The 27690-nt window shown below is 39.5% G+C and overlaps 1 protein-coding gene and 1 long non-coding RNA gene across 11 annotated transcripts in view; both read right to left on the reverse strand.

The window, feature by feature from the left end:
• Nucleotides 1-27690, reverse strand: part of tasp1 (taspase 1) — a 135048-nt gene that overhangs the window by 74965 nt on the left and 32393 nt on the right. For 9 of the 10 annotated variants that reach the window (XM_062957830.1, XM_062957828.1, XM_062957836.1 and 6 more), the window contains exons 9-10: nt 23309-23428; nt 20984-21062 (exon numbers count right to left, since the gene is read on the reverse strand). In XM_062957830.1, the coding sequence (XP_062813900.1) occupies nt 20984-21062; nt 23309-23428 (199 nt within the window). The remainder of the gene's footprint in view (nt 1-20983; nt 21063-23308; nt 23429-27690) is intronic. The other variant, XM_062957852.1, reaches the window with a different exon arrangement.
• On the reverse strand, nt 15504-20977 carry LOC134292561 (uncharacterized). Its single transcript, XR_009999801.1, has 2 exons — nt 18837-20977; nt 15504-17750 (listed from the first exon to the last, which is right to left on the reverse strand). It is a non-coding gene; the product is annotated as an uncharacterized LOC134292561 (long non-coding RNA).

Below are 27690 nucleotides of genomic sequence, written 5' to 3' on the forward strand. Positions count from 1 at the left end.
AAGGGTGGGGGGCTAATCTAATCTCTTTTGGGAGGGCATTCCAGAGCCGGGTGACACCACCCAGAAGGCCCTGTCTCTCGTCCTCACAAACCTCACTTGAGACAGTGGTGGGGCCGAGAGAAGGGCTTCCTCTGTCAATCTCAGAGCCCGCATCAGTTCGTAGAAAGAGATGGGTCACGAAGATAGGTTGAACCTAAAGCGTATAGGGTTTTATAGGTAATAACCTGCACCTTGAATTGAGCCCAGAAACTTGTCAGAAGAAGAGGACAATTTACCTGTATAAAGGTTGTAACTAATGGGTTCCTATTCTATAATAGGACAGGTACTTTTGCCAATATGTTAAAAAGAAGGAAATTACCAGCAGAAGTTACTTGGTTTTGAAAGAGAGATGTTTTTTCAATGGTACCTAAATGAGATCTAGTCAAAATGGTTTTATCTAGACGCCTAACAGGTTATTGCCATATATTTTTCTTCCTCTGAATTTAAAGAAGTTCCAAAAAAGTTCCTTTTAAGACAAGGAAGAATGTAATATCTATAACGGGTATCATATAACATATATCAGCATCAACAATACCTGTTCCCTCCTCTTAGTATCATTTAAATATAAATTGTTGTTGTGAGATCAGAAGGTGAGGTTCCAAAAGGATCATGCATATTAGAAAACTACGTTTCTTTAAAAATATTTTTTCAGACATCCTCTTCTGGTAGCCTTTTCCATTCTATTTCTCAAATGGCCCATATCTAGTTGCTAATTTTGGCTACAGTCGTCAATGAATTACTGGGATTTATATAAGTGACTTACAGTGAAGCAATTGATTCAATGATTCCATACTACTAAGGTCTAGCCATGGAATTTATGTGAGTAATGATATCAATTTATACCCTTCTGTGCTCATAGACATTCAGGGCAGCTAACAGACAAAATAAGAATACAGTTAAATTATAAATATATAATAACTACAAATGTATATTAAATACAATAAAAATAACACAAATAAGCAACAGTAAAATGCCCCTGGGAAGGTCAAGGACAGCTCAGAAAATGCAGTCAGGGAAGATACTTATTTTATTTATGTATTTATTTATTTATTGAGAGATTTAGAAAGATAACAGAATATTTACAATGTTTCAATCTGTTTCAATGTTTCAATTATTTTAAAATAATGCCTGTTCTGAAAAAAGTTCTGGGTAGTAAAGTTCAATTTAGGTTAATATGTAAATAAAACATAAATCTCCAAAAGGTGGGTAATAATGCAATTAAATTATCAAAGCACTGCATGTCACACCATATTAACGGCAGACTCTGAGGATGTAGCACAAGCATCTGCTTGTCCAGTTTTGATGGATTCATTTCAATTGGTTGAGCTTGAGGAAGTGGACAAGATCCTTGGAGAGGCAAGACCAACCACATGCATCCTAGACCCCTGCCCCTCCTGGCTGGTGAGGGAAGCCAGAGGGGGTTTGGCTGAGTGGGTGAAGGTGGTGGTGAATGCCTCCCTTCGGGAAGGCAAGTTTCCAGCAAGCCTAAAAACGGCTGTGATCAAACCGCTGTTGAAGAAGCCATCACTGGACCCCACTCAATTCGGTAACTTTCGGCCTATTTCCAATCTCCCCTTTCTGGGCAAGGTCGTGGAACGTGTGGTTGCCTCACAACCCCAGACATTCTTGGAGAACAGATTTTCTAGATCAGGCGCAGTCTGACTTTAGGCCAAGGCATGGTACCGAGACAGCCTTGGTCGCCTTAGTTGATAATCTTCGCCAGGAGCTAGATGGGGGAGTGTGTCCCTGCTGGTTCTGCTGGACCTCACAGCGGCCTTCGGTACCGTTGACCATGGTATCCTTCTGGGACACCTCATGGGGATGGGGCTTGGAGGTACTGCTTTGCAGTGGCTCCACTCTTTCCTGAAGGGTCAGTCCCAGATGGTGTCACTGAGGGACTCCTGCTTGGCACCACAACCATTGTCTTGTGGGGTCCCGCAGGGCTCTGTATTGTCCCCCATGTTGTTTAACATTTACATGAAACCGCTAGGAGAGATCATCAGGAGTTTCGGAATGTGGTGTTATTTCTATGCAGATGATGTCCAACTCTGTCACTCCTTTCCACCTATCACTAAGGGGCTGTCCAGGTCCTGAACCAGTGCTTGGCAGCTGTGTCGGACTGGATGAGGGCCAACAAATTGAAACTGAATCCAGACAAGACAGAGGTCCTCCTGGTCAGTCGGAAGGCCAAACAGGGTATTGAATTACAACTTGTGCTCGATGGGGTCACACTCCCCCTGAAGGCGCAGGTTCGCAGTCTGGGGGTGATCCTAGACTCATCATTAAGCCTGGAACCCCAGGTCTCGGCAGTGGCTAGGGGAGCCTTCGCACAGCTAAAACTTGTGCGCCAGCTGCATCCGTACCTTGAGAAGCCGGACTTGGCCACAGTGGTCCATGCTCTTGTTACATCCCGATTAGACTACTGCAATGCACTCTACATGGGGCTGCCTTTGAAGACTATTCGGAAACTTCAATTAGTCCAATGGGAGGCAGCCAGGTTGTTAACCGGAGCGGTGTACAGGGAGCACACTACTCCTCTGTTACGTCAGCTCCACTGGCTGCCGATTAGCTACCGACCACGATTCAAAGTGCTGGCTTTAGCCTATAAAGCTCTAAATGGTTCTGGCCCAGCTTACTTGTCCGAACGTGTCACCCACTATGACCTACCACGTAATTTGAGATCTTCGGAGGAGGCCCAGCTCTCGGTACCGCCAGCCTCACAGGTGCAGCTGGCGGGGACGAGAGACAGGGCCTTCTCAGTGGTGGCTCCCCAGCTGTGGAACTCCCTCGCTAGTGACATCCGGCAGGCTCCATCCCTTTTGAGTTTTTGAAAGAAAGTGAAGACCTGGCTATGCGAACAAGCATTCAAAGAATAAGTTTTGTTGGCTTCGACTCAGGCTGGACTAAGGTTTATGTACAATGTTTTGTGGATGAATGGCTCAAGTATTTTGTATTACAGTAGAACCTCTGTAATTTGAGTTAAACGGGCAGACCTCAGCTCGGTTTACCCAGATAACTCGAATTACCAGGCCCAGGCGCTTCCCTGGGTCCAAGCGCCCGCCGAAGGGAGAGGAAAACTCTCCCAGCATGGAGCACCTAGCCAGCCAGCCAGCAGGTGAGCGAAAAGGAACTTTGGGGCCCTCCTCCTTCACCTGCCCGCCCATGCCTCGGCTCCCCCACCATGCTGGGGCTGGCAGCACCGGCGCCCAGCATGGCGGAGGAGCCAGCCAGTGAGTAGGTGAGCGAGGAGGACTTTTGGGCCCTCCTCCTTCACCCACCCGCCCGTGCCTTGACTCCCTTGCCATGCTGGGGCTGGCAGCACTGGCACCCAGCATGGCAGAGGAGCCAGCCAGCGAGTGGGTGAGCAAGGAGGACTTTTGGAGCCCTCCTCTTTCACCCACCCACCCGTGCCTCGGCTCCCTCGCCATGCTGGGACCAGCAGCACTGGCACCCAGCATGGCGGATGAGTCAGCCAGCGAGTGGGTGAGCAAGGAGAACTTTTGGGGCCTTCCTCCTTCACCCACCCGCCCATGCCTCGGCTCCTTCACCACGCTGGGGCCGGCAGCACTGGCACCCGGCCTGGCGGAGGAGCGAAAAAGCAAGCCCACCCTCCATCACTCACTCACTCACCAGGCTGGGTTCCAGCAGCACCGGGATCTGACGGGGTGAGTGAGGGGAGGGAGGGAGGAATTTGGCTCGGTCTACAAAGACGCTCAGACGAGTGGGGCTCGATTTAGCGGGGTTTTACTGTATTTTAAATTTGTATTTAATTGCTTATGTTTTATTCTTTTGTATTGTTGCGTATTGGCATTGAATTCTGCCAGTTTTGTAAGCCGCCCTGGGTTCCTTCAGGTGAGAAGAGTGGGATAGAAATAATGGAAATAAATAAAAAAATTAATAAGTGTATCGTCATGTATGTGTGAGACCACTGGGATAGCTTGTCCAAAGCACTGGGATTGCACGTCACTAGTATGCCGAAAATATCAAATTCTCTCCCTATTCTCCAGTCCATTCAAATGAAGCTGTTTTGATACTGAAACAGTATCCACTATCAAAATGGATTGAATGAGATCAAATAATTGAAACTTAATCCACAGAAGGCAAAGCTGCTTCTAGTCAGTCAAAAGGCAGATTAAGGAATAGGGATTCAGCTTTTGTACAGGATGGAATTACACTCTCCATGAAGTCTCAGGTTTGCCTTATGCATACTCTTGGAACCTAGCCTGAGCTTGGAAGTCCAAATTTCAATACTGGCTAGAAGTGTGCTTACACAGTGAAGCTGAATAATTCCTGGAGATTTTAGATCTGGCCACAATAATACATCCTCAATTATGTATTATGTAGGCTGTGTATTACCTCTAGTATCAAAAGGAGTATGCTTCTAATTATCAGTTGCTGAAAAACATGTGCAAGTGAGTGCTGTTGCATTCATATGCTCCTGGCAGACTTCTCAACGGGAACGAATTGACCACTATGTCATAGAATCAGAGTTGGAAGAGACCTCATGGGCCATCCAGTCCAATCCCCTGCCAAGAAGCAGGAAAATCACATTCAAAACACCCCCGACAGATGGCTATCCAGCCTCTACTTAAAAGCCTCCAAAGAAGGAGCCTCCACCACACTCCAGAGCAGAGAGTTCCATTGCCAAACAGCTTTCACAGTGAGGAATTTCTTCCTAGTGTTCAGGTGGAATCTCCTTTCCTGTAGTTTGAAGCCGTTGTTCTGCATCCTAGTCTCTAGGACAGCAGAAAACAAGCTTGCTCTCTCCTCCCTATGACTTTCCCTCACATATTTATACATGGCTCTCATGTCTCCTCTCAGCTTTTTCTTCTGCAGGCTAAACATGCCCAGCTCTTTCAGCCACTCCTCATAAGGCTTGTTCTTCATGCCCTTGATCATTTTAGTTGCCCTCCTCTGGACACATTCCAGCATGTCAACATCTCCCTTCAATTGCGGTGCCCAGGACTGGACACAGTATTCCAGGTGTGGTCTGACCAAGGCAGAATAGAGGGGGAGCATGACTTCCCTGGATCTAGACACTATAGTCTGATTTACACAGGCCAAAATCCCATTGGCTTTCTTAGCTGCTGCATCACAGTGTTGGCACATGTTTAACTTGTTGTCCATCAGGACTCCAAGATTTTTTTTCATACGTATTGCTGTCAAGACAGGCATCCCCCATTCTGTAACTTTGCATTTCATTTTTTCTGCCTACCGTAAGTGGAGTATCTTGCATTTGTCCCTGTTGAACTTCATTTTGTTAGTTTCAGCCCATCTCACTAACCAGTTAAGATGATTTTGGATTCTGCTCCTGTCTTCTGGAGTATTGGCTATCCCTCCCAATTTGATGTTGTTTGCAAACTTGATGATTATGCCTTCTAACTCTTCATCTAAGTTAGTGTGGTCCAACCTTTAGTTACCCAAGGGCCAATCAAACTTTAGTATAGGAATATGAGGGCCAGAGACATTCCAGAAAGAAAATAAATTATATAATTAATATTGAATTACGTAATTAGATTTTAGATTAGATGTTAGATTTTAGCCTGTTCTTGTAAGCCGCCCTGAGCCCTAGGGGAGTGGCGGCATATAAGTTTGAATAATAAATAAATAAATAAAATATTAATATTTAATTACATAATTAAAATACTTTTCCAGTAAGAAGGGTAAGAGCCAACAAAAATGAATTGGTGGGCCGCATGCAGCCCGTGGGCCACAGGTTGGACCACACTGATCTAACGCATTAATAAAGATGTTGAACAGTACCAGGACCAGGACGGAATCCTGCGGCACTCCACTCATCACTTCTTTCCAGGATGAAGAAGCAGCATTGAGGAGAATCACCCTTTGGGTTTGTTCACCTAGCCAATTACAGATACACCTAACCGTAGTTTTGCCTAGCCCACATTTGACTAGTTTGTTTGCCAGAAGGTCATAGGGGACCTTGTCGAAGGCCTAACTGGAATATCAACAGCATTCCCTGTATCTACCCAGCTTGTAATTCTATCGAAAAAGGAGATCAGATTAGTCTGGCATGACTTGTATTTGATAAATCCGTGTTGACTATTAGTGATTACTGCATTCCTTTCTAAGTGTTTGCAGACCACTTACTTAATGATCTTTTCCAGAATCTTGCCCGGTATCGATGTGAGGCTAATTGGACAGTAATTATTTGGGTTGCCCTTTTTTCCCTTCTTGAAGATAGAGATCACATTTGCCCTTCTCCAATCTGCTGGGACTTCTTCCATTCTCCAAGAACTCTCAAAGATGATTGCCAGTGGTTCTGAAATGACTTCCGCTAGTTGTTTCAATACTCTTGGATATAGCTGATTTGGCCCTGGGGATTTGCATCCGTTTAGAGCGGCCAGGTATTCCTGGACGACTTGTTTCCCTATTTGGGGTTGGATTTCCCCTAACCCTTTGTCCATTTCATGTTGCTGAGGTTGAGGACTACTTTCTTTTTGTAAGAAGACTGAGGCAAATAAGGAATTTGCTTAGATCAGCTATACCCAAGAGTATTGAAGGAACTAGCGGAAGTTATTTCGGAACCACTGGCAATCATCACTTAGAAACAAATGTAGTCATTGCTAATAGTCAACATGGATTCACCAAAAACAAGTCATGCCAGACTAATCTGATCTCTTTTTTCGACAGAGTTACGAGTTGGATAGATACAGGGAATGCTGTGGATGTAGCGTACCTGGATTTCAGTAAGGTCTTCAACAAAGTCCCCCACAACCTTCTGGCAAACAAACTAGTAAAATGTGGGCTAGACAAAACTACAGTTAGGTGGATCTGTAATTGGCTAAGCGAATGAACCCAAAGGGTGCTCACCAATGTGTCTTCTTCATCTTGAAAAGAAGTCACGAGTGGAGTGCCACAGGGCTCTGTCCTGGGCCCGGTTCTGTTCAACATCTTTATTAACGACTTAGATGAAGGGTTAGAAGGCATGATCATCAAGTTTGCAAATGACACCAAACTGGGAGGGATAGCTAACACTCCAGAAGACAGGAGCAGAATTCAAAATGATCTTGACAGATAAGAGAGATGGGCCGAAACTAACAAAATAAAGTTCAACAGGGAAAAATGCAAGATACTCCACTTTGGCAGAAAAAAATGGAATGCAAAGATACAGAATGGGGGACGCCTGGATCGACAACAGTACATGTGAAAAAGATCTTGGAATACTTGTGGACAACAAGTTGAACATGAGCCAACACTGTGATCCGGCTGCTAAAAAAGGCAATGGGATTTTGGCCTGCATCAATAGGAGTATAGTGTCTAGATCCAGAGAAGTCATGCTCCCCCTCTATTCTGCCTTGGTCAGACCACACCAGGAATCACGCTGTGTCCAATTCTGGGCACCACAATTGAAGGGAGATGTTGACAAGCTGGAATGTGTCCAGAGGAGGGCAACTAAAATGATCAAGGGTCTGGAGAACAAGCGCTATGAGGAGAGGCTTAAAGAACTAGGCATGTTTAGCCTGCAGAAGAGAAGGCTGAGAGGAGACATGATAGCTATGTATAAATGTGTGAGGGGAAGTCATAGGGAGGAGAGAGCAAGCTTGTTTTCTGCTGTCCTAGAGACTAGGATGCGGAACAACGGCTTCAAACTACAGAAAAGGAGATTCCACCTGAACACTAGGAAGAAATTCCTCACTGTGAAAGCTGTTTGGCAATGGAACTCTCTGCTCTGGAGTGTGGTGGAGGCTCCTCCTTTGGAGGCTTTTAAGTAGAGGCTGGATAGCCATCTGTCGGGGGTGTTTTGAACGTGATTTTCCTGCTTCTTGGCAGGGGATTGGACTGGATGGCCCACGAGGTCTCTTCCAACTTTACTATTCTATGATTCTATGAATTAAGTAATTCTGCCTTTTCCCTATCCCGTCAACATCTTCTCCTCACAGAGACCCAATCGCCTCCTTGTTCTTTTTTCTACCAGCGTAAGCAAAGAAGCCCTTTTTTATTGTTTTGAATGTCCCTGCAAGCCTGAGCTCATTTTGTGCTTTAGCCTTGCAAACCTTTTCCCTACAGGAGTTGGTTATTTGTTTGAATTCTTGTTTGGTGATTTCTCCCCTATTCCACATCTTGTGCATGTCTCTTTTGAGTCTTAGCCCATTCTGGCTTCTTTGCACTTGTCTCATTATTTTCTCTTTGTTGGCACTGTCCACAGATAGTCCTTTGCTCTAATGCATCAGGGATGGCCCATGAGGTCTCTTCCAACTCTACTATTCTATGATTCTATGAGTGCTTTCATGTAATTTAGGGATATCCTAAAAGCAAGCACTAGCAACTGGGAATGAACTAAGAAGCAAAGAGCCAATATACGTTTTAGAATTGGTATAATATGGCTCCACCAATCTAAACAAATGAGAACTGTAGCACCAAGTTTTGCATTAAGTTTCAGGAATGAATTCTAGAGCAGGCAATGTAATACACTGGGAGGTTACCAAAAGGTAGGTCAATGCAACCACGTTGACTCTGTCCATAAATAGCTGGTTGAACCAGCCCAAAATAGTAAAACTTATGATATGCTTTAAGCAGCAATGAAAGACCGAGGAGTAACCGAAAGTGAGCATCTGCTCTTCCAGGAGGAAAACAATCAATCTAAATAGGATGAAAAGCAGCTCCCTGGAAATGAAAATTATCTAGCCGTAGTGTCATGATCCTGTTAGGCTTCACAGTTTAATCATTCATTTCAGTTAATTCGTTCTCATCCTACCCAGTATATAGTCCAGTCAAAATTTCACACATCTCTTCTTCCTCAGTCATTTGATGTAGATACAGTCAGGTATCACCAGCACATGAAAAACATCTCAATCCCCAAATGCAATCAACTAATCTCAGCTAACTGCATATACAGTGCTTTACATCAGTATTTCACCACCACCACCCTCTTTGATTTTTTTTCACATGTTGATTTGTAACATTCTGTAATTAAAATGGATTCAACTGACACGGTTACCATTTGCTACACACAAGATACTCAAAACTAGAAGCATGCAAAATATTTTATTGCAGCTCACAAGCTGCCCTTTGTAAAGAACGGTTCAACTGCCAGACAATTCAAGTTCCTTACACAGAATGGAGGCGCCAGGTATTCTGTACTTTGCTTCAGGCAGCAACATCTGTTGAGGGGTTGATATATGCAACTAATAATTGTCCTGCTGAGACCTGAAGTCTTGCTTCTTGGAATCAATACAAACTGAATAAAAATTTGAAGCTCAACCCATACTACACGGAAGCAGTGAAGAAGAGCTACTTTTGATAACATAAATGATATATTCTTCTGTCCAGGCTTGCATTAACCCCTAAGAATTAGGTTCACCGCATTTAATGAAGATCAATCTTTTACCATTTTAGTTTATCAGCTGAAGTTTCTCAAGTATGGCGATACCTGGCTTATGTTGTCCACACCTTGTTATTACTCCTGTTGGAACGCATTGGTGTTTTCTCTGTGGGTCTGCTTTTGATTAGTACTTGAACATTTCAGAAATTGAAACACAGTAGTTAATAGTAGCAGGTGCTAGCAATTGGAAATATAAACCTCTGGATACAATTCAGAGTGGTAGTTTAACCAGTAAGCCCATTGGTTCCTTGAGACTTGAGTAAATAAAAGCCTAACTAGATATTAAGACCTTCATGTAAGATATTTCCCTGGTTATATCAGGGGAGATAGTTGAATGGTAACCAGAAAATGACTTTTTCAGCACTGCTGATCTCTTAGGAAATACCCTTCCACTGAGGACAACCAAATCCTTTCCATAACACATTTTCAAGTTGAAACACTTTTTTGGTCTGTCAAACAATCATGATTGTGAAAGGTGAGTACTTGATGGTATACAGTGGTACCTCAACTTTAGAGCATCCCAACTTAAGACCATTTTGAGTTAAGAGTGGTCACTCGGCCCAGGTTTTGCTTTGACATAAGAGCAGTGTTTTGGGTTAAGAGCTAACACCAGAGTACAGGGCTTTAGGGTTTCAAGGGAGCAGCCTCCATGCCTCATGCTCTTGTCTGCTTTGGGAGATTGCTGTCCACTTTACAGAACTTTGGGTTAGTTGATTTTGTGTATTTATTTCTGGTATGTTTCGCTTCATGAAGAGAGGGAGAGAGCAAGAGAGGGAGGCTAGCATGAATAGAGTATGAAGAAAATTATGCTTCTGCCTCTTCACATTGTGGCTCCCCTTGCCACAATTTTCATGCTTCTACCATTTTAAAGTTGACCTTTTTATTGTTCCATGTGAATGTACAGGTTTTGCCTTGCTATTACACTGGCCAACACACATTTTGTTACCCCAAACATGCTTCCGTGGCACAACTTTGTGCTTCTACCATTTACTTGTAAATTTCAAAATAAAAACAGATACCAATAATATTGCATTAATTGAGGCATCAGTAGGTTAAATGTTTTTTTAAATATTTACCATATTTCAAAGAAAAAAGGTAAACTAGCTGTGTAAGTGGAAAAATAGGGTGAACAAAAACAATATAATATCAACAATAACTTTGTAATAATAATAATAATAATAATAATAATAATAATAATAATAATAATAATACTTTATTTGTATCCCACCCTATCTCCCCATGGGGACTCAGGCCAGCTTCCAACATAGGAACAGGCAAACATTCAATGCCTAGATAAACAATGTAGAGCTAGATACAAATTTATAATTATACTAGCTGTGCCTGGCCACGCGTTGCTGTGGCGAAGTATGGTGGTATGGGAAATAAAGTATTGAGGAATTGGTGGTAGTTAAGGTCAAGGGTAAAGGTTTTCCCCAGACATTAAGTCCAGTCGTGTCTTACTCTGGAGGTTGGTGCTCATCTCCATTTCTAAGCCGAAGAGCCGGCGTTGTCCGTAGACTCCTCCAAGGTCATGTGGGATGACTACATGGAGCGGCGTTACCTTCCCGCCGGAGCAGTACCTATTGATGCACTCACATTTGCATGTTTTCGAACTTCTGGGTTGGCAGAAGCTGGAGCTAACAGTGGGGGCTCTCTCCGCTCCCCCAATTCAAACCTGTGGCCTTTCAGTCCAGAAGTTCAGCAGCTCAGCGCTTTAACACGCTGCGCCATCAGGGGATATTATTTCCTAAAGGTTGTGAATATACAATATTTCTGATTGGTTTTTTTTGTTTGTTGGAGACAAGTATGAATGCTGCAATTAGGAAAAATGATTAGGATGTAATGGCCTTGCAGCTTTAAAGCCTGGCTGTTTCCTCCCTGAGTGAATTTTTTGTTGGGAGGTGTTAGCTGGCCCTGATTGTTTCCTGTCTGGAATACCCTTGTTTTCAGAGTGATGTTGTTTGCGATATTTTATGTGCTTCTACTGTCTGTGGCCCCGAGGAAACAGGATTTGCCAGACTTTGATGATGGGAATACTTGGTTGGGAGGTGTTAGCTGGCCCTGATTGTTTCCTGTGTGGAATTCCCCTGTTTATTTACTGTCCTGGTTTTAGAGATTATATTGTTCTGCATTATTCTATCCCAGTAATTATTTCATATTAAAGAAGAATCTCACTTATCCAACATTCGCTTATACAATGTTCTGGATTATCCAACGCAGTCTGCCTTTTCATAATCAATGTTTTTGTAGTCAGTGTTTTAAATTCATTGTGATATTTTAGTGGTAAATTTGTAAATACAGTACAGTAGAGTCTCACTTATCCAACATAAACGGGCCGGCAGAACGTTGGATAAGCGAATATGTTGGATAATGAGGAATTAAGGATAACCCTATTAAACATAAAATTAAGTTATGATTTTACAAATTAAGCACCAAAACATCATGTTAGACAACAAATTTGTCAGAAAAAGTAGTTCAGTACACAGTAATGCTATATAGTAATTACTGTATTTATGAATTTAGCACCAAAATATCACGATATATTGAAAGCATTGACTACAAAAATGCGTTGGATAATCCAGAACGTTGGATAAGCGAGTGTTGGATAAGTGAGACTCTACTGTAAATACTACATAGCATTACTGCGCATGGAACTACTTTTTCTGTCAAATTTGTTGTATAATATGATGTTTTGGTGCTTAATTTGTATAACGATTACCTAATTTGATGTTTAATTGGCTTTTCCTGAATCCCTTCTTATTATCCAACATATTCACTTATCCTGCCGGCCTGTTTACGTTGGATAAGTGAGACTCTACTGTATATTTCTAATCTTATATTATCTGCTCAGAACTGGATTATATGAGGCCCCTTATTCACAGCTGTATAAAATGCACACTGAAGTGGATTATATGGTAGTGCGGAGTCAAGATAATCCAGTGCAAAGCAGATAATATAAGATTATAAATGGGTTATATAGCTGTGTTGAAGGGCCTTGAGTCTACACTGCCATATAATCCAGTGCAAATTAGATAATCTGTGGAAGAAGCCTAAGTGAGGCCTAAATCTGCCTGTCCCCTAACTGAAACCTGGCCTTCCCTTGGTTGCTAGGCAACCAAGTGGGCAGAGATTAGCCCTCTAAACTGGCAGCAATTGGATAAAAAAAATTATTGCTCTTCCTCTAATTAGGACTTTATTTTTCTTTTCTTTTTGTTGTATCAACCTTGAGGCGTGGATGATGGGTTGTGTTGTCAAATTTTGAGGTTGGGGGGCCTGTACTTTTGTTGTTTTGTGAATTGCCGTGATGCCATCACTCTTTTATATATATAGATATACTAATTTCACATATGTATTTTCCCCTGAAACATTTGCAAATCCTCTCTCTATGTGCATTTCCCTCCTGCAATATATATGTATTTTTATATCTATCTAGATATCTCTTTCTTCATATGTGTGTGTGTGCATTTCCCCCTATAATATTTGCAAGACATATCTATCTAGACATATCTCTTAATATAGATAATTATATCTATATACAATTTGCAGAGACTTGAAAACATGTGAGGGGAAAATTCATATATAAAAATAATGTATACATATAGATACAGATACACAGGTACAGGGAAATCTCTAGATATCTATATGTATATAGGATTTGCAAAGGCCACAAAACATATGAAGGGAAAGTTCACATATAAAATTAATGTATATAAATAGAGATATATAGGTACATAGGTATTGCAAAGGCGTGCAGGGGAAATGCATATACAGTAGAGTCTCACTTATCCAACATAAACGGGCCAGCAGAATGTTGAATAAGCAAATATGTTGGATAATAAGGAGAGATTAAGGAGAAGCCAATTAAACATCAAATTAGGCTACGATTTTACAAATTAAGCACCAAAGCATCATGTCATACAACAAATTTGACATAAATTAGTTCAATATACAGTAATGCTACGTAGAAATTACTGTATTTATGAATTTAGCACCAAAATATCACAATGTATTGAAAACATTGACTACAAAAATGCATTGGATAATCCAGAACGTTGGATAAGCGAATGTTGGATAAGTGAGACTCTACTGTATATCTGTAGGCAAGATTAACAAATATTTCAGGGGAAATGCTTTTATAAGATTAATGGATATTCTTCTTTCTGGCTTGCAAGGGCTTCTCTCCCTCTCCTTTCCCTTTTCAAAACATTCCCTTGGTTAAGAGCGAAGGAGGCTTTGAAAAAGTAAACGAACTGATAAGGGAGGGTACAATGAGAGAGAAATATATCATGTGTTGCAAGCAATAGCCTCCAGGCTCCGCTGCCTGGCTTGATCTTGACCCCATTATAAGCCAAGGAAGGCTTTTTAGCTCAAAACGGGGCTGAAAAACATGGCTTATCTTTGAGTATATACAGTATATAGGGGTATTTTTGTGTTTGATTCTTTTATTTCACTTATTTTTTAAATTTTAGAGTATGTAGTTCTTTTACTTTTCAGTTTGTTAGATTTAAGTTACATTTCTGAAAATCTAATAAAATTAATTTAAAAAAAGAAAAAAAAATCTGTGATCAAGTTGCATATTTCCTGTTTACCATGTAGCTTTATGCTGTTCATTATATTTTGATTTCTTGCAAAAAGCTAGGCAACCCTTTTACAACCATGTGTAATATATCACCATTTTCAAAATTTATCCTGTGCCTCTTTCCCCATATGCCCCAATTATTTAGCCACAAAATATTTTAAAGGACACATAATTGTTCTATTCTGGCAATATTCAGTAATTTACAATAAAATGCTGAAAGCATTAAACTTCCAAGTGCTACCAGTGCAGCTCTATCTTTATTTGTTTAATGACCTTTTATTGCCCTAAATACTGCTCTTCATTTGTGACAAAGGCCAGCAACTACACAACAGTCTCCTCTTAGCAAATTGCTGAAGTTTAAAGTAACCACAACAGGAGTCTTTAAAGGTTTCAGCATAGGATAAAGTACAATGTTGCTTATTATTCAGGCCCTGCATCTCAGAGTCGTCTATCAATGGAACCAAGATGGCATAGCAAAGAACCTCAGTAAAGCATGGGGTTTCAGAGCCGTGTCACACAGAAACTGTTTTTCTGCTTCTTTTGATGGGCTCTCCTTTCAAGTCAGGAAATTAGAAGCAGGTGCATTACAGGGCAGATACATTCATACACCACACTGAAAAACACGCGTTTTCAATTTTAAAACATGAAAGCAACTCCTATTGAACTAGGAGAAATGAAAATCCAGCCCTCTTTCTGCAAGCCATATGCAAAAGGCAATTGGGAGAAAGTCAGGCAGTATTCTGCCGCAATAGCATAGCTGCTCAGGGATATAAACAGGGGAGAAAAAGCCCACTTGCCTTATAAGTGTTGTCTACTCACAACACTACAAAGACTACAGCTTTGATCTATTCTTTCAAAACTCTTTGTAGTAACTATTTTGAAAGCACTTTTCATCTTGGCTTTTTCAGTTACAGTAGTATGTTGTGATAGTGGAAAAAGCAAAAACACATGTATCTGGTACAGTACTTCACATCACTCAGTATTTGAAGGCATACACACTGCTAAAACAGAGTAAAAATGAACTTATTGTTTGTACCTTAACTTTTAAAAAAAAGAACACCTTCTATGATCTATTCTAGATGGTCTCCAATCCTTTGGCTCTCCTCAGCCACATTAAAAGTAGAATTATTGAGTCCACACATAAAATATGCCAACGCTAAGGACAACTAATGAGCAAAAAAAAAAGGACAGTGCATAATTTTTGTGATATCTGCATCCACAGATAAGCAACAACAAAAAAACTTATGTATGTGCTGCTCCATTCAGAGGGTCTTTTAAAATTGTCAAAAAGGTTTTTGGATTTAACATTGCAATTATGCAAATTATGGATAATAGGCCTGTTTTAAAGTGGTTTTATTGGTTTATTGATCTGCTTTGTACTTTTTCTGCTGAGCAAATTGGGTCTATGGACCGTAATAGCTTGATGATGATGACATATTTTTAGACATAACATATTCTGATTATTCCATTCCATTCTGTTGTCATCTACAAAGTTTGTGTTCAAGAATTGTGAAACTAAGTTACAAAATATTGCACTCTTAGTTTAAATTCTCAATTGTTCTTTTATTCAACTGATAGAAGCCACCACTGAATGGTGTAATCATTATTCATGCAATATAAGGGAAAGGACCCAGTGTTCTACAGAGTTTAAACTATGGCTTTGAACAGAGTAATTTGACAACCAAACTGTAAAGACCTAGTACCAGAAACATTTAAAAATCATTGGTACTAGTGCACAATTTCTACGTACTTCTTGTAGTGTCACTTTGCAAAAAGGGAGATGAATCACCCTTGGGAGGATAGAAATGTGTGAAAATAGAAATCTTTTGTTAATACTGCCATTCAGGTACAACAAATGTAAAAGACAGGATGTTTTCCACCTGCATCACAAAGTGTTACACCTTATAAGTATACAGGTGAAAAAGCTGCTAAATGTCAAGCCTACTGCCCCCAAAAATTGAGATGATGATCTCTTGAGTATGACTTGACTTCTATCTTGCAACATCAATACAGAAGGGGAAGAATACACAAATACTATGCTGTCTCTTGGCATAATATCTGAGTATTTTTCCCCTTATGTACTGACATGATTGGTACAATCACTATATATATTCAAGGACCTCTACTCACCTAACCTTGCTGGTTGTGCTGGTTTACAAAGTGAAGGGCAAAACCAACTACAATTATCTGAACATAAAAACAGTCATGCCAGATGATAATTATTAGTTTTTCTGCTCATTTTCCACAGAAAGATAATGCTCAAAGAAATTTACAGCAATATTAGAGAGAAAAGGATACAAGTAGATCAACATTTCTAGATAGTAAAATAAAATACAAAATCAGGATTTTAGTAGCCATACAAAGAAGTCCAGGGTCTCACACTAGTAAACACATACAGTAGAGTCTCACTTCTCCAACATTCTGGATTATCCAACACATTTTTGTAGTCAATGTTTTCAATACATCATGATATTTTGGTGCTAAATTCGTAAATACAATAATTACTACAGAGCATTAATGCATATTGAACTACTTTTTCTGTCAAATTTGTTGTATAACATGATGTTTTGGTGCTTAATTTGTAAAATCTTAACCTAATTTGATGTTTAATAGGCTTTTCCTTAATCCCTCATTATCTAACATATTCGCTTATCCAACATTCTGCCGGCCCGTTTATGTTGGATAAGTGAGACTCTACTGTATTAAGATCTGGCCAAAGGCCTATCTTATCTTGCATACTGCTTCCCACAACCATTCATCACAGGCTTTAAACAGACAGTAAAAACAATAGTTTAGTTCACTGCAAGCTTCCTTGCATCAAGAAATCAGAACTTAAAAACAGAGGCAGTAGAGCAATATATTCTGAACCATCAAAAAAGAAGATGGATTTTTTTAATTCATAAATGAAACACGAATTCTTGGAGGAATAAACCAACATTTTCTTCTACTCTGATTTCAACCACAGCATTTGGGACTTCAATGTACTTTTCCTTCTGTTGAATAGTTGGATATCACTTTGTGGTCCATTTACATTACCTCCCACCAATTCCCTCTCCAGAAAAAGGGAAGGCCAAAATGCCTAAAGGCAGAATTACTTCAGACGTAAATGGGAAAAGGATCAGATCATGAGAATCACTGTTCCGAGGCTCTAGCAAGGTGGTGCCCAGATAAACGTACAACCTTTTGAACTCTAAAACAGCAAATATGGATTTTCTTCTAGGGCTGACTTTTGTTTTGTTTCATTCTGAGTTAACTACACCCTTAATCTCATCTACTACATATTAAGAGAATGAAAGTGAATGTGTATTTGAACCACAAAAATGTCTCTGTGTGTGTCTTCAAGTTGTCTGTTGACCCCATTAATTTTATAGGATTTTCTGAGAAAAGGAATACTCAAGAGTTGCTTTTGCCAGTTCCTTCCTCATGCATTTCTATGTGCAAATTACAATGCTCTTTCTATCTTCATAGGAATATTAATGTTTGTATAGAGAGGAAAATCTTCATAAACAAATTTAATGTTAAAAGTCACCTTCTTTTAAATGAAAATATTTGCAAATACAGTAGAGTCTCACTTATCCAAGCCTCGCTTATCCAAGCCATTTTTGTAGTCAATGTTTTCAATATATCATGATATTTTGGTGCTAAAGTCCTAAATACAGTAATTACAACATAACATTTCTGCACATTGAACTACTTTTTCTGTCAAATTTGTTGTATAACATGATGTTTTGGTGCTTAATTTATAAAATCATAACCTAATTTGATGTTTAATAGGCTTTTCCTTAATCCCTCCTGTGAAGAAGTGTATAATTATATTTTGTTTATAGATGACATGTTTATTGGATTTTGTTTAAACAGTCAGGTTTGGCTAAGTTTAAAATGGTGAGTATTTGAGTTGATGATGTATGGGGGAAGGTAGCCATCTTAAGGCAGGTTACCATAGCAACAGAGGCGGAGCCAACCGCCGCCTGGAAAGGAAAAGGGGGAATATTTAAAAACCCAGGCAGTCTGTGATTTCCATTCATAGTGAAGGAACTGATTCTTGTGTAGAGGATCAGGGTGGCTCAAATAGAAGAGTTTGAGTCAGGTCTAAAATAAAGAGAATTATTTTAGACAGTCTGTGATTTTCTAGTCACAGTGGAGGATCTGATTCTTGTGAGGAGAATCAGGTTGGCTCAAATAGAAGGATTTGAGTCAGATCTAAGTTGGACTAGACTAGGCAAGTTAGGTGACTTGTCTAGGGTCATTTATAGAGCCTGTGGATTAGGGAAAATTAATCCCAGGGGATCCAGGAGGATCAGGGTTTAGTGTAATCCAGAGAAAGAAATATTTTGAAAGTTTGACCACCTCATATCCGTTTGTAACCATTAAGCGAAGTGCCTTTAACAAGTTATATGAAACCATCAAGCTCTGTACCTGCAATAAACTTGTTTTGATTTTATTCTAACCAAGCCTCTGTCATACTCTTATATTAAGTTAAGTAACATCGACATCTGAAGTGGAGCAAATAGAGACAGCTTAAAAGAACCAGTGCCATCTACCTGACGTCTCCTCCATTGGTGGCAGCGAAGAAGATAGTCAAATAAATAATTAATTAACATCATATCTCATAAGACATCTTTATTAAGTGGTGGTATCTGTGTGTGTGTGTGTGGGATCAAAAGTGGTGGTATCTGTGTGTGTGGGGGGGGGGGATCAAAAGGATTCCATCTCTGTCACACATTCCTGTCAGACACCTCACCTCTGTACATATTGGTGACAAGCGGAGGGATTCTAAAGGGATTCCATTCCCTGCCACATCAGTTCTTTACAATTTGGTGGCAGCGGTGGGATTCAAAAGGGATTCCATTCCCTGTCACCCTCAGTTCTTTACACCTCCTTATTATCCAAGATATTCGCTTATCCAAGCTTCTGCCAGCCCATTTAGCTTGCATAAGTGAGACTCTACTGTACATTTTACATTTATTATAACTTTTCCTCAAGAACTGTCACACTAAGTTGAATGACAGGAATTCAGCTTGTTTTTTTCTTCTTCCCTCTCTGTGCCTTTGATTGCGCCCCACTTCAACTTTTCTCTAGTACTCTACTTGCAGTCATTACATCAGGCCCCATTAGTCCTTACTATGCAGGGTAGCATCTGTAAGTTCCATATATGAAGGCCCTGGGCACCACTACAGAAAACTTATCTGATGACAATGCCCAGGTACCAGCACAACTAGCATAGCCTCCTCCAAGATCCAGATGTAAAAGAGAGTTTCAACTTAAAGCTCACAATGGAGGAGGAAAAGGACATATGAGGCACAGGTGGTCATGGTGCTCATCCATGGTTTCATAACCACAGAGGAGCATCCAAGCATAACCAAAAAACCATGGTTTGGCTTACCTCACATAAACCAGCTGTCAAAGAGTACACGTAAGTTATCTGTGAGACTGAATTGCGAGTACAAAAGGTAGGAAGTGAGGTAACTGACTTTACCATTGTTTTCTAACATCTACCCAGAAACAAGAGAGCCCTTTCATGCCATTTTATGCCTAACACTTAAACAGAACTAAAACATTCATAAAGAAGCTTCTCTATAAAACAAGGCACAGTTAAGTGTTACATCCATATAGAGGTAATCACAAGCTTGCGATTTCCTTTATTTCATCACTTTTAAATTTATTTATTTATTATGCAATGCTTTTGATACGAAATAAATATAGAGGTAATGGTTTTTGTTTTGACACAATGCTAAACCTCTCATTAATTACAGCTATGTCACTAACAAAATTCACCAACTTTTAGATGAATAGAATGAATAATGGCTTATGTGTGATCCCTTATCTCCTTAACTATGGCTGCAAAGAGTAGAGATGAAGTTCTGATTTTATTTTAAGTAGTGGTATGCAATTGCAGACCTCCAATTCAGTTCATTTCTCCCATGAGCCCTAGTCAGGACAGTTAAGGTACACAATATTGAGATCTGTAGTGGAAAACATCTGGGGAGCTGAACCGTGATTGAAATTAAACATGGTTATTCATTATATCCCAGAGTGAACAAACTATGGCTAGTTTTAACCATGGTTTACAGAAACAAGCCAATCTGAAACTTCAGTTAAAGCCCCTGTTAGCTTCTACAAGTCTGAATCAGGAAAAACCATAGTTTTGGATTTACATATAAATAATAAAGAATTGTTAACTGGTAATGGGGAAAAGCTTTCAATTTCCTACTACAGTTGGCCCTCTTTACCAATGGACTCTGAATATGCGGATTCACCCATTCATGGTTTGAAACTAACCCCTCCCTTTAAAAAATTCAATAAGCAAACCTTGATTTTGCCATTTTATATAAGAAACATCACTTTACTTCACCAATGTATCTAATAAGCATCCACAGATTTTGACATTCACAGTGTGTGTGTGTCCTGGAACCAAACCGCAGCAGATAACATGGGCCATCTGTGATCATGCAGGAGGAATAGAGTCCCCTCCGGGGTGAGAAAGGCAGGGTAAAAGTATCGTAAATAAAAAAATAAAAAATAGATAGGCATAAAAAGAAGCTTGAAGCTCATACATTTAGCCCTGTTATAGTATTTTTGAACTAAAGTAACATTAGTGGACCTTTCTGTACAACTATAGTCTTTGAGTTTGGAGCAAGAAAGAATTTAAGTATATTCTGTAGATGTAGGCAAAGTAGGAAACTGGAGCTGAATACAGTCACACACAGAGCTTGTTCTTTCAAGTCCAGAAATGCTTTACCAGTCAGATCCAATTTTGTTTCTTTGTTTAGTTTTCCATTCCTGGCCCTCTGAGTAACCATCAGAGGATCCTGCAGGAAAGGGTCCCTGGGTCTGTCAAAGCTGCCCACCCTTGTTCTGTATCGGGTTGTCTTATATACTAAAGATTAAGTAACAACATCACCTATCTAATTATAAGAGAGATCAATTCACTTCCATGAACACAAAACAGCAATACATTCAAGTGACTGTGTGTTGGGAGGAAGGATGAAGTTCAATCAAATATTTATAAGAATAATAAATACCTGAGGTACTCACAGCTGTAGAATAAGGGTTCTGAATTCCCACATTTTCAGCCCAGCAGCCACATCCATAGAGAGCTGCCTGACAGAAGAGGAAGAAAAGTTTTATAAAAAGAGAGAGAAAGAGAAAGAAAAAGTTTGATCAGGTGATGCAGGAAAACATAGTCTTTTACAAAGAAAGCAGCACCCTTCAACTACATTTAGTTACATGAAAGAAAATCATTTATGAGCATTAGAGAATATTCTGAAACTGTACAAATACTTTGAGGAACACTTCCTTTCTTCATTGTACGTAACCGGTACAAAACCTCCTTTTTTTGTTATTATACTCAAATGATTTACTCAAAGCACCCATCAGACATAACAATCCCTGTTCAATTAATCAGAGAAGTATAACTTCCAGATACTAGGCCTGTTCTAATTGGCAAAAGATAAAGGTGCACAGATCTTCCCTTTTCTCTTTGCTAGATCTAAGGGATGGTAAGTTAAGAAAAAAATTATCTTTGGCAAACCTATGTCTTAGTCTAATTATAACAGAAGAAAAAAATGTTGGAATATTAGCAAATGTGGCTGCATCATATCAGCTAAATATTTCATATATATATGCATGTATAGTGAAGCTTTCAAGGCACATTCTAGGTGGGGAAAGTTGGCATGTTATTGCCTTTGAGTCATGTGTCAAGCCAGAAGAAGTGAAATCTGAACAGGAACACTTTCCGCCCCGCCCCCCCAAAAGGGGGCTCAAGATCAACCACTTGTGCTCTTCTGAAACCTTACTTGGACCACATAGGCCACAGGTAACTACAGTGATGAAGTGAAAAGCTGCGGGGGGGGGGGGGGTGAAAATGAAAAGATTTTACAGAATTAACTCAAAAATTGCAACAAGAAATCTGCTGTAAGATTTGAGATTTCCTCCTGAAGTCTATAGAATCATGTTGAAAACAAATTGAGGGTCAGAAGAGATACTTGTGTTTTAGAAGAGATTCCTATCAGAATTCTGCACAAGGGAAAGAATTATTTTCTAGCAGAGAATCTGAACCATTCAGATGACAGTATTTGGAAGAAATGAGTTTCATCTCAAAGTTCAAATATGTCAACTCAATTGTGTAAAGAAAGTGAATTACAGAAAAATATACAAGATGGATCTGAAAGAAGTACAAGAAGATGATGAGAGAGGAGAAATAATAGGCCAAGATCAAGACTATATGATACAGATAAGAGATCATTATCTGAAGATGAAGAAATTATGAAAGTGATTGCTACTGGATGTTTATGTGTGTGGAATCAGCCTGAATAATTGGTATCACCACTGATTAAAAATACTTATTATGGAATTATGGCTTTCATGGCCGGGATCACAAGGCTGTTGTATGTTTTCCGGGCTGTATGGCCATGTTCCAGAAGTATTCTCTCCTCACGTTTCACCCACATCTATGGCAGGCATCCTGCCATAGATGTGGGCGAAACGTCAGGAAAGAATACTTCTGGAACATGGCCATACAGCCTGGAAAACATACAACAAACCAAAATTTCCATTGTTTCATCATCTTAAGGTGAAATGTTATGTATTTTTAAATAAATTTATGTATTGCTGGTATATGACTCCAGAAAGGTTGTCTATAATATATAAAGGAGCATCAAACAAATGTTGGTAATGTGAATATCAAGAAGATACATTATATAATATGTGAGAAGGAAAAAATGAGGATCAAATTCACACTTGAATATTGAATATACAATTAAAGCCAGAACTTCTGTTATTGTGACTTCTGAATGATTAACTGGAAAGGAATCATTGAGTATTTTAATATATGGCAGTGAGTGTTAAATGCCCAGAAATTGACGAATTTAGAGGTTCCTACAGGAGAATAATGCTTGTTAAAATTAAAGCAGTTTGCAAAAATTGATAAACGATCTAATTGGATGAGAGAAAAATCACTGGAGATTTTCTAAAAAGATTAGAAAATGTTAATAGACTTTTTAAGAAGAAATAAAATAAATTAAAATTATGGGTTTTGAAAATATGCATAATTTATCAGAAGAACAGGATGCGGTTTGTTAAGAGAGTGGAGCCGAAATGTTATGTACATAAACATATAGTCATCAAAGAGAGGATCTAAAGTTACCTATATTTATATTATTTCTATTTTCCCCTCTTCATGTTTTTTTATTCTTTTTATGATTATAGTTTTGTATTTTTATATTTTAGAGCAATTTCTACAATAAAAGATTGAACCTGGTAAAAATCACAAAACCAAGTTCTATTTCTGATAAGTTTAATTCATAATGGCTAAGAGGCCACCATTTGCAAGCACAGATTTGACCTACCTGACCAACTCTTCCAGGATGTTTCAATGCTAAACCTCCACTGGACACTGCAGCAGCAACATTTCCTTCTTGATCAACAACAACTGCACCAACAGTATCTAGCGTTCCTGAGTCATTCTCCTACATGATGGGTAAACAAAGGTATTGAAAACATTTTCAAAGAATTGGCATGATACAGATCTTTCTGTATATGAAGGCCATACTGGAACTCAAAGCAAACAAGCTACCAATATAGGAAAATACTTTTTTTGCTCACCCTATACACATTCCATACCCATTTGTCAAGATCATCTGCCAATGTTCATCTTCCATCAGAAGTAAGTAAGAAGATCATCTACAAGAGAGAGGACTCTCAGCAGTGGCACCCATTATAGAAAAAGTGGAATAATTTGGAAAAGAAACATCTTTTCTGTTTCTCATTCATGACTTTTGTCCACTGGGAATTTTTTTTACTGACTAATCAGAAGTGCTTAGAACCAATGATATAGCTTATAAGTGCTTAGAAGGAATTATATAGCTTTTATATAATATTATACGGTGATTCATTTTTGTGTATGGTGTAGACCAAGGGGAGACAACTGCCAGTGTTTACGGCATCACTTGACCCCTCATAAGTTATATTAGGACATGGATTCCCAACATGTTCCCCAATATTTCATTTTATTATTTCTTTTTCCTGCTGGAAATGCTCTCACACATATACATTAATTCACTGAAACATACAGAGTGATATGTATACAGAGAACCATGGTTTGCTGCCATTTCTGCTGCTCCCTTCTTGCTGAATGTTTGCATCATAGGCTTTGACCTGGAACAGACAGTTGTGGAGGTGAGTGCAAAGCTATGTAGCAAGAGTGATCTGGGTACTTTCTTTTCCTTCTGTATGTAAATGCACCCAATTTATTAAATTTCCTATTTTTTTTTCAAAAACTTTGAACCTGTGGTTAGTTAAATTTGTGGATCTACTGAGCGCAGATACCAAGGGCCTATTATATTCTACTCCAGGCCTGCACAACCTGTGGCCCTCCAGCTGTTTTGACCTCCAACGCCCAGAAGCCACAGCCAGCTTGTCCATCAGGAATTCTGGGAGTTGGGGGTCAAAAACAGCTGGAGAGCCACGGGTTGTGCGGGCCTGCTCTATTCATCTGAAGATACAGTGTTTTGCTTGCTTTCCTGAGAAAGGGCTCCACCAAATAAAAATTGTTCAGAATTTTGAGCAAACAGATATAGGATGTCTGCTCAAAAAAAGGAGAGATCAATACAGGTAGACAGAATCAAACAAAAAAGTTATAGTTCTGAGTTTCCAAGTCCTGAGCAGGTCTGTTGATGACAAAACCAGCTTGATGGCAGTCAACAATAATGCACACAAGTTTGCACCATTAAGGAAAACATTGTCTGATTAAAGCATTTCTCTGCTATTTTTGTGTTTTTTGTATTTGCTTTGTGCTATTTATCAATCTGAGATGTGATATGATGAAAGAAAATATTTAAACCTTTTGATACACAAATTAGGGGAAGTATCTGATAGCAACAAGTTCTAGAGTACAATCATTTCCTTCACATTTACTTGTAAACTGAACCATTTCACAGATCTTTGGTCTAGCGCTCCCATAGAGAACACCTCACTCCTCACTGGTACACTGACAAGAACTGTGTACACATCCCCTCTGCTGAGTCATATCAGAGGATCAATATGGAAATTCCCTGTTCTGGAAATATTTTAAGCTTGCTGGAACAAAACACTCACCAAACAATCAAAGCTTTCCACACTTTTACCCTTCCATCTAAATCACATCAGTTTCAAATAAGAACAACAATAATAAAGGCAAGCTATTTCATTTTGCCTTGGGGAGGCTTACATGGGTCATAAACAAGTTGGGAAAGTTTATTATTAAAGAATCCAAGAATGATTGACCCAGATTACCTCTCTCACAGCTTGTGTACAAAACTGCATCATCTTTTTCAATGAAAAAAGGTACTTATTTCAGTTAACTCATTAATTTGGGGCACCTTCCCTCACAATTACTAACTGAAATAAAATATCCAATTCAGTCATTGATGTGTACTGAAATACAGATATCTCTTCTTTCAGCACATTTTAATCACACTGGCCATATCGAGCAGAAGAGAAAAAAGGAAGTATTTGAATGACCTTCAAACATGTTCAGACTGATCACTCAAACATACCACTATTCAACCTCATCAGCAATGTTGCCAAGGCCAACAAATGAAGTTTTAGCTTCGTTGTACAGATGGATAGTGTACACCAAAACAAAACAAAATAAACATGCTTTTTACAGACAGAAAGTAAAAATAAATGTAATAGAATGATGTCAGTAGATTGAATCCAATGATTTTTTGAACTTAATTCTAATGGAAAGAAAACTAATATCAGAGTCAGGAGTCACTAATATTTTATGCTAGAGGAAGGGAAACCCTTGCTTGCAAATAATCTCTGATCAGCCCACAAAAACATCCAGCAAGGTCCTTCCTTCTCCCAAAGCCATACTGTCCTCAAAATGTCATCAATTTATATCTCCTCAACCCAACCCCATTAGAAAGAGAAAGGAAAGAAAATCGGGAGGTGGGGATCCACCACTTCTAGCTGAAGAGACCAACAGGGCAAGAGAACCTCTAATCACACATAATGGCAGGCAGCTTTGGTAGGGTGAGCGAAACTCCCCAGATCTAAGCAGTAGATGCAGTTGCTGTCTAGATCTTAGAGCCACATTAGCTGTGCTAGATCCTCCCCAATGTAAAACACAGGATGAGTATATCCATCCAGTGTTCAGATACTTTGCATTGTTTCCCACTGGGAGCCGGAAAACCTGGCTGATTAATGTTGTTCTCCATGTAACAGCTAAGTACACACAACTCCTCAAAAGTGAAAGAGGGAGGACATTTGCCCCTTGGCTGAAGTGCCAATTGGAAGCTTCAGCTGACAGGGAAACCTTGATCTCAGGGACCTAGTTTCTGATGTTATCTGGCTACATGCAATTGGAGAAGAGAGTATCATTAGTCCCATGTTCCTGTTTCAGTGGAGAAAAAAATAAACTCAGGATGTCCTACCTTGCCTAAATTATGGACCTGTTAAAGCCAGGGCCCATCGTACCTTAGGGACCGTCTCTCCTTCTCCCATCATCGGAGGTCGCAACGACCATCCCAACGAGAATTACTTTATGTACCGGGTCCTAGAGAAGTGCACTTGGAAAGGACCAGGCGCAGAGCTTTTTCTATTTCTGCCCCTGCCTTATGCAATGCCTTGCTGCCCTATATGAGAGCCATGTGTGAGTTAGGGCCTTTTGCCCTAGCACTCAAGACCTGGCTCTTTACCAGACCTTTTAATCTATGTTAATTTTATTAATATTTTTATGTATGTATTTTTATCCTTTACAATTTTATCTTGTAAATCGCCTAGAGCATTGTGGATGGAGGGCGAGTAATAAGTAATTAAATGATGATGATGATGAAAGTATGGCCCTTAGCTGCAATTATCTTACACTCAGCTGAATGCAAAATACATGAAATGCATTGCTGCTGCTGTTACATTTTGAGAAATCTGTGTTACTTCAAGATGTGGAGGAGGCATGGACAATTTGATAACTTTGCTATATTGAGTCAGACAGTACATTTAAAAATCATATTTCCATTCGAATTAAAAGCTATGATGGGTGTATTTTAACAAATATTTGAAGAAACATTGCAGTATTCAATATCAAGATTTCTGAAAGACCTATCAACAAAAACTATAGTCAGCAGCATCAATCCTCCCCCTTTTTTTGAGAGAGTGAACTGGCAGGTATGTCCTCATTCCTCTCTCCTTCAGTCCAGATAGGTAGCTCAACCCATCACTGGGCCTAGAATCCAATATTATTAATATACCAAGAAGAAGAGGAGATTTAAAGAGTAGGAAGATGATGCTCTTTCTATCCTTCATAAAAAGTGTCTGATGCATGTGCACATGTTCATAGAGACATTTGTTTTTAGACAAAGTGAACTGGAGTTTCCTACCTTTACTTTTCTTGGTGTGCTGAGTACACAAACTCAAGAAATCATAAATCACAACTGTGTACATAACTTTGTTCCACTGTTTCCACTGAATGTTCTTGGAATATGATTAAGCTGAAATCCAATATTATATTTTCTTGATAGTTCCTTTCAACTCTTTGAGTGAGAAATGTTATTAGAATCTGAAGGACATGCATGCAATCTATTACTAACACTAGGATTTTTTCACACACAAAATAAGCTGCTCCTGAGGACCATATAATTCTTTAGAATAGCACTGAAAGAACTATTGATAAGGGGGAATCAAGGAAGGTTTTTTGGGACAGGAAAGGTGTGCTTCTTGCAAAACCTTAGAAGAGCGCCTTTCTTGCAAA

The sequence above is a fragment of the Anolis carolinensis genome, chromosome 1, assembly GCF_035594765.1.
Source record: "Anolis carolinensis isolate JA03-04 chromosome 1, rAnoCar3.1.pri, whole genome shotgun sequence".
In the NCBI taxonomy this organism is placed as follows: Eukaryota; Metazoa; Chordata; class Lepidosauria; order Squamata; family Dactyloidae; genus Anolis; species Anolis carolinensis.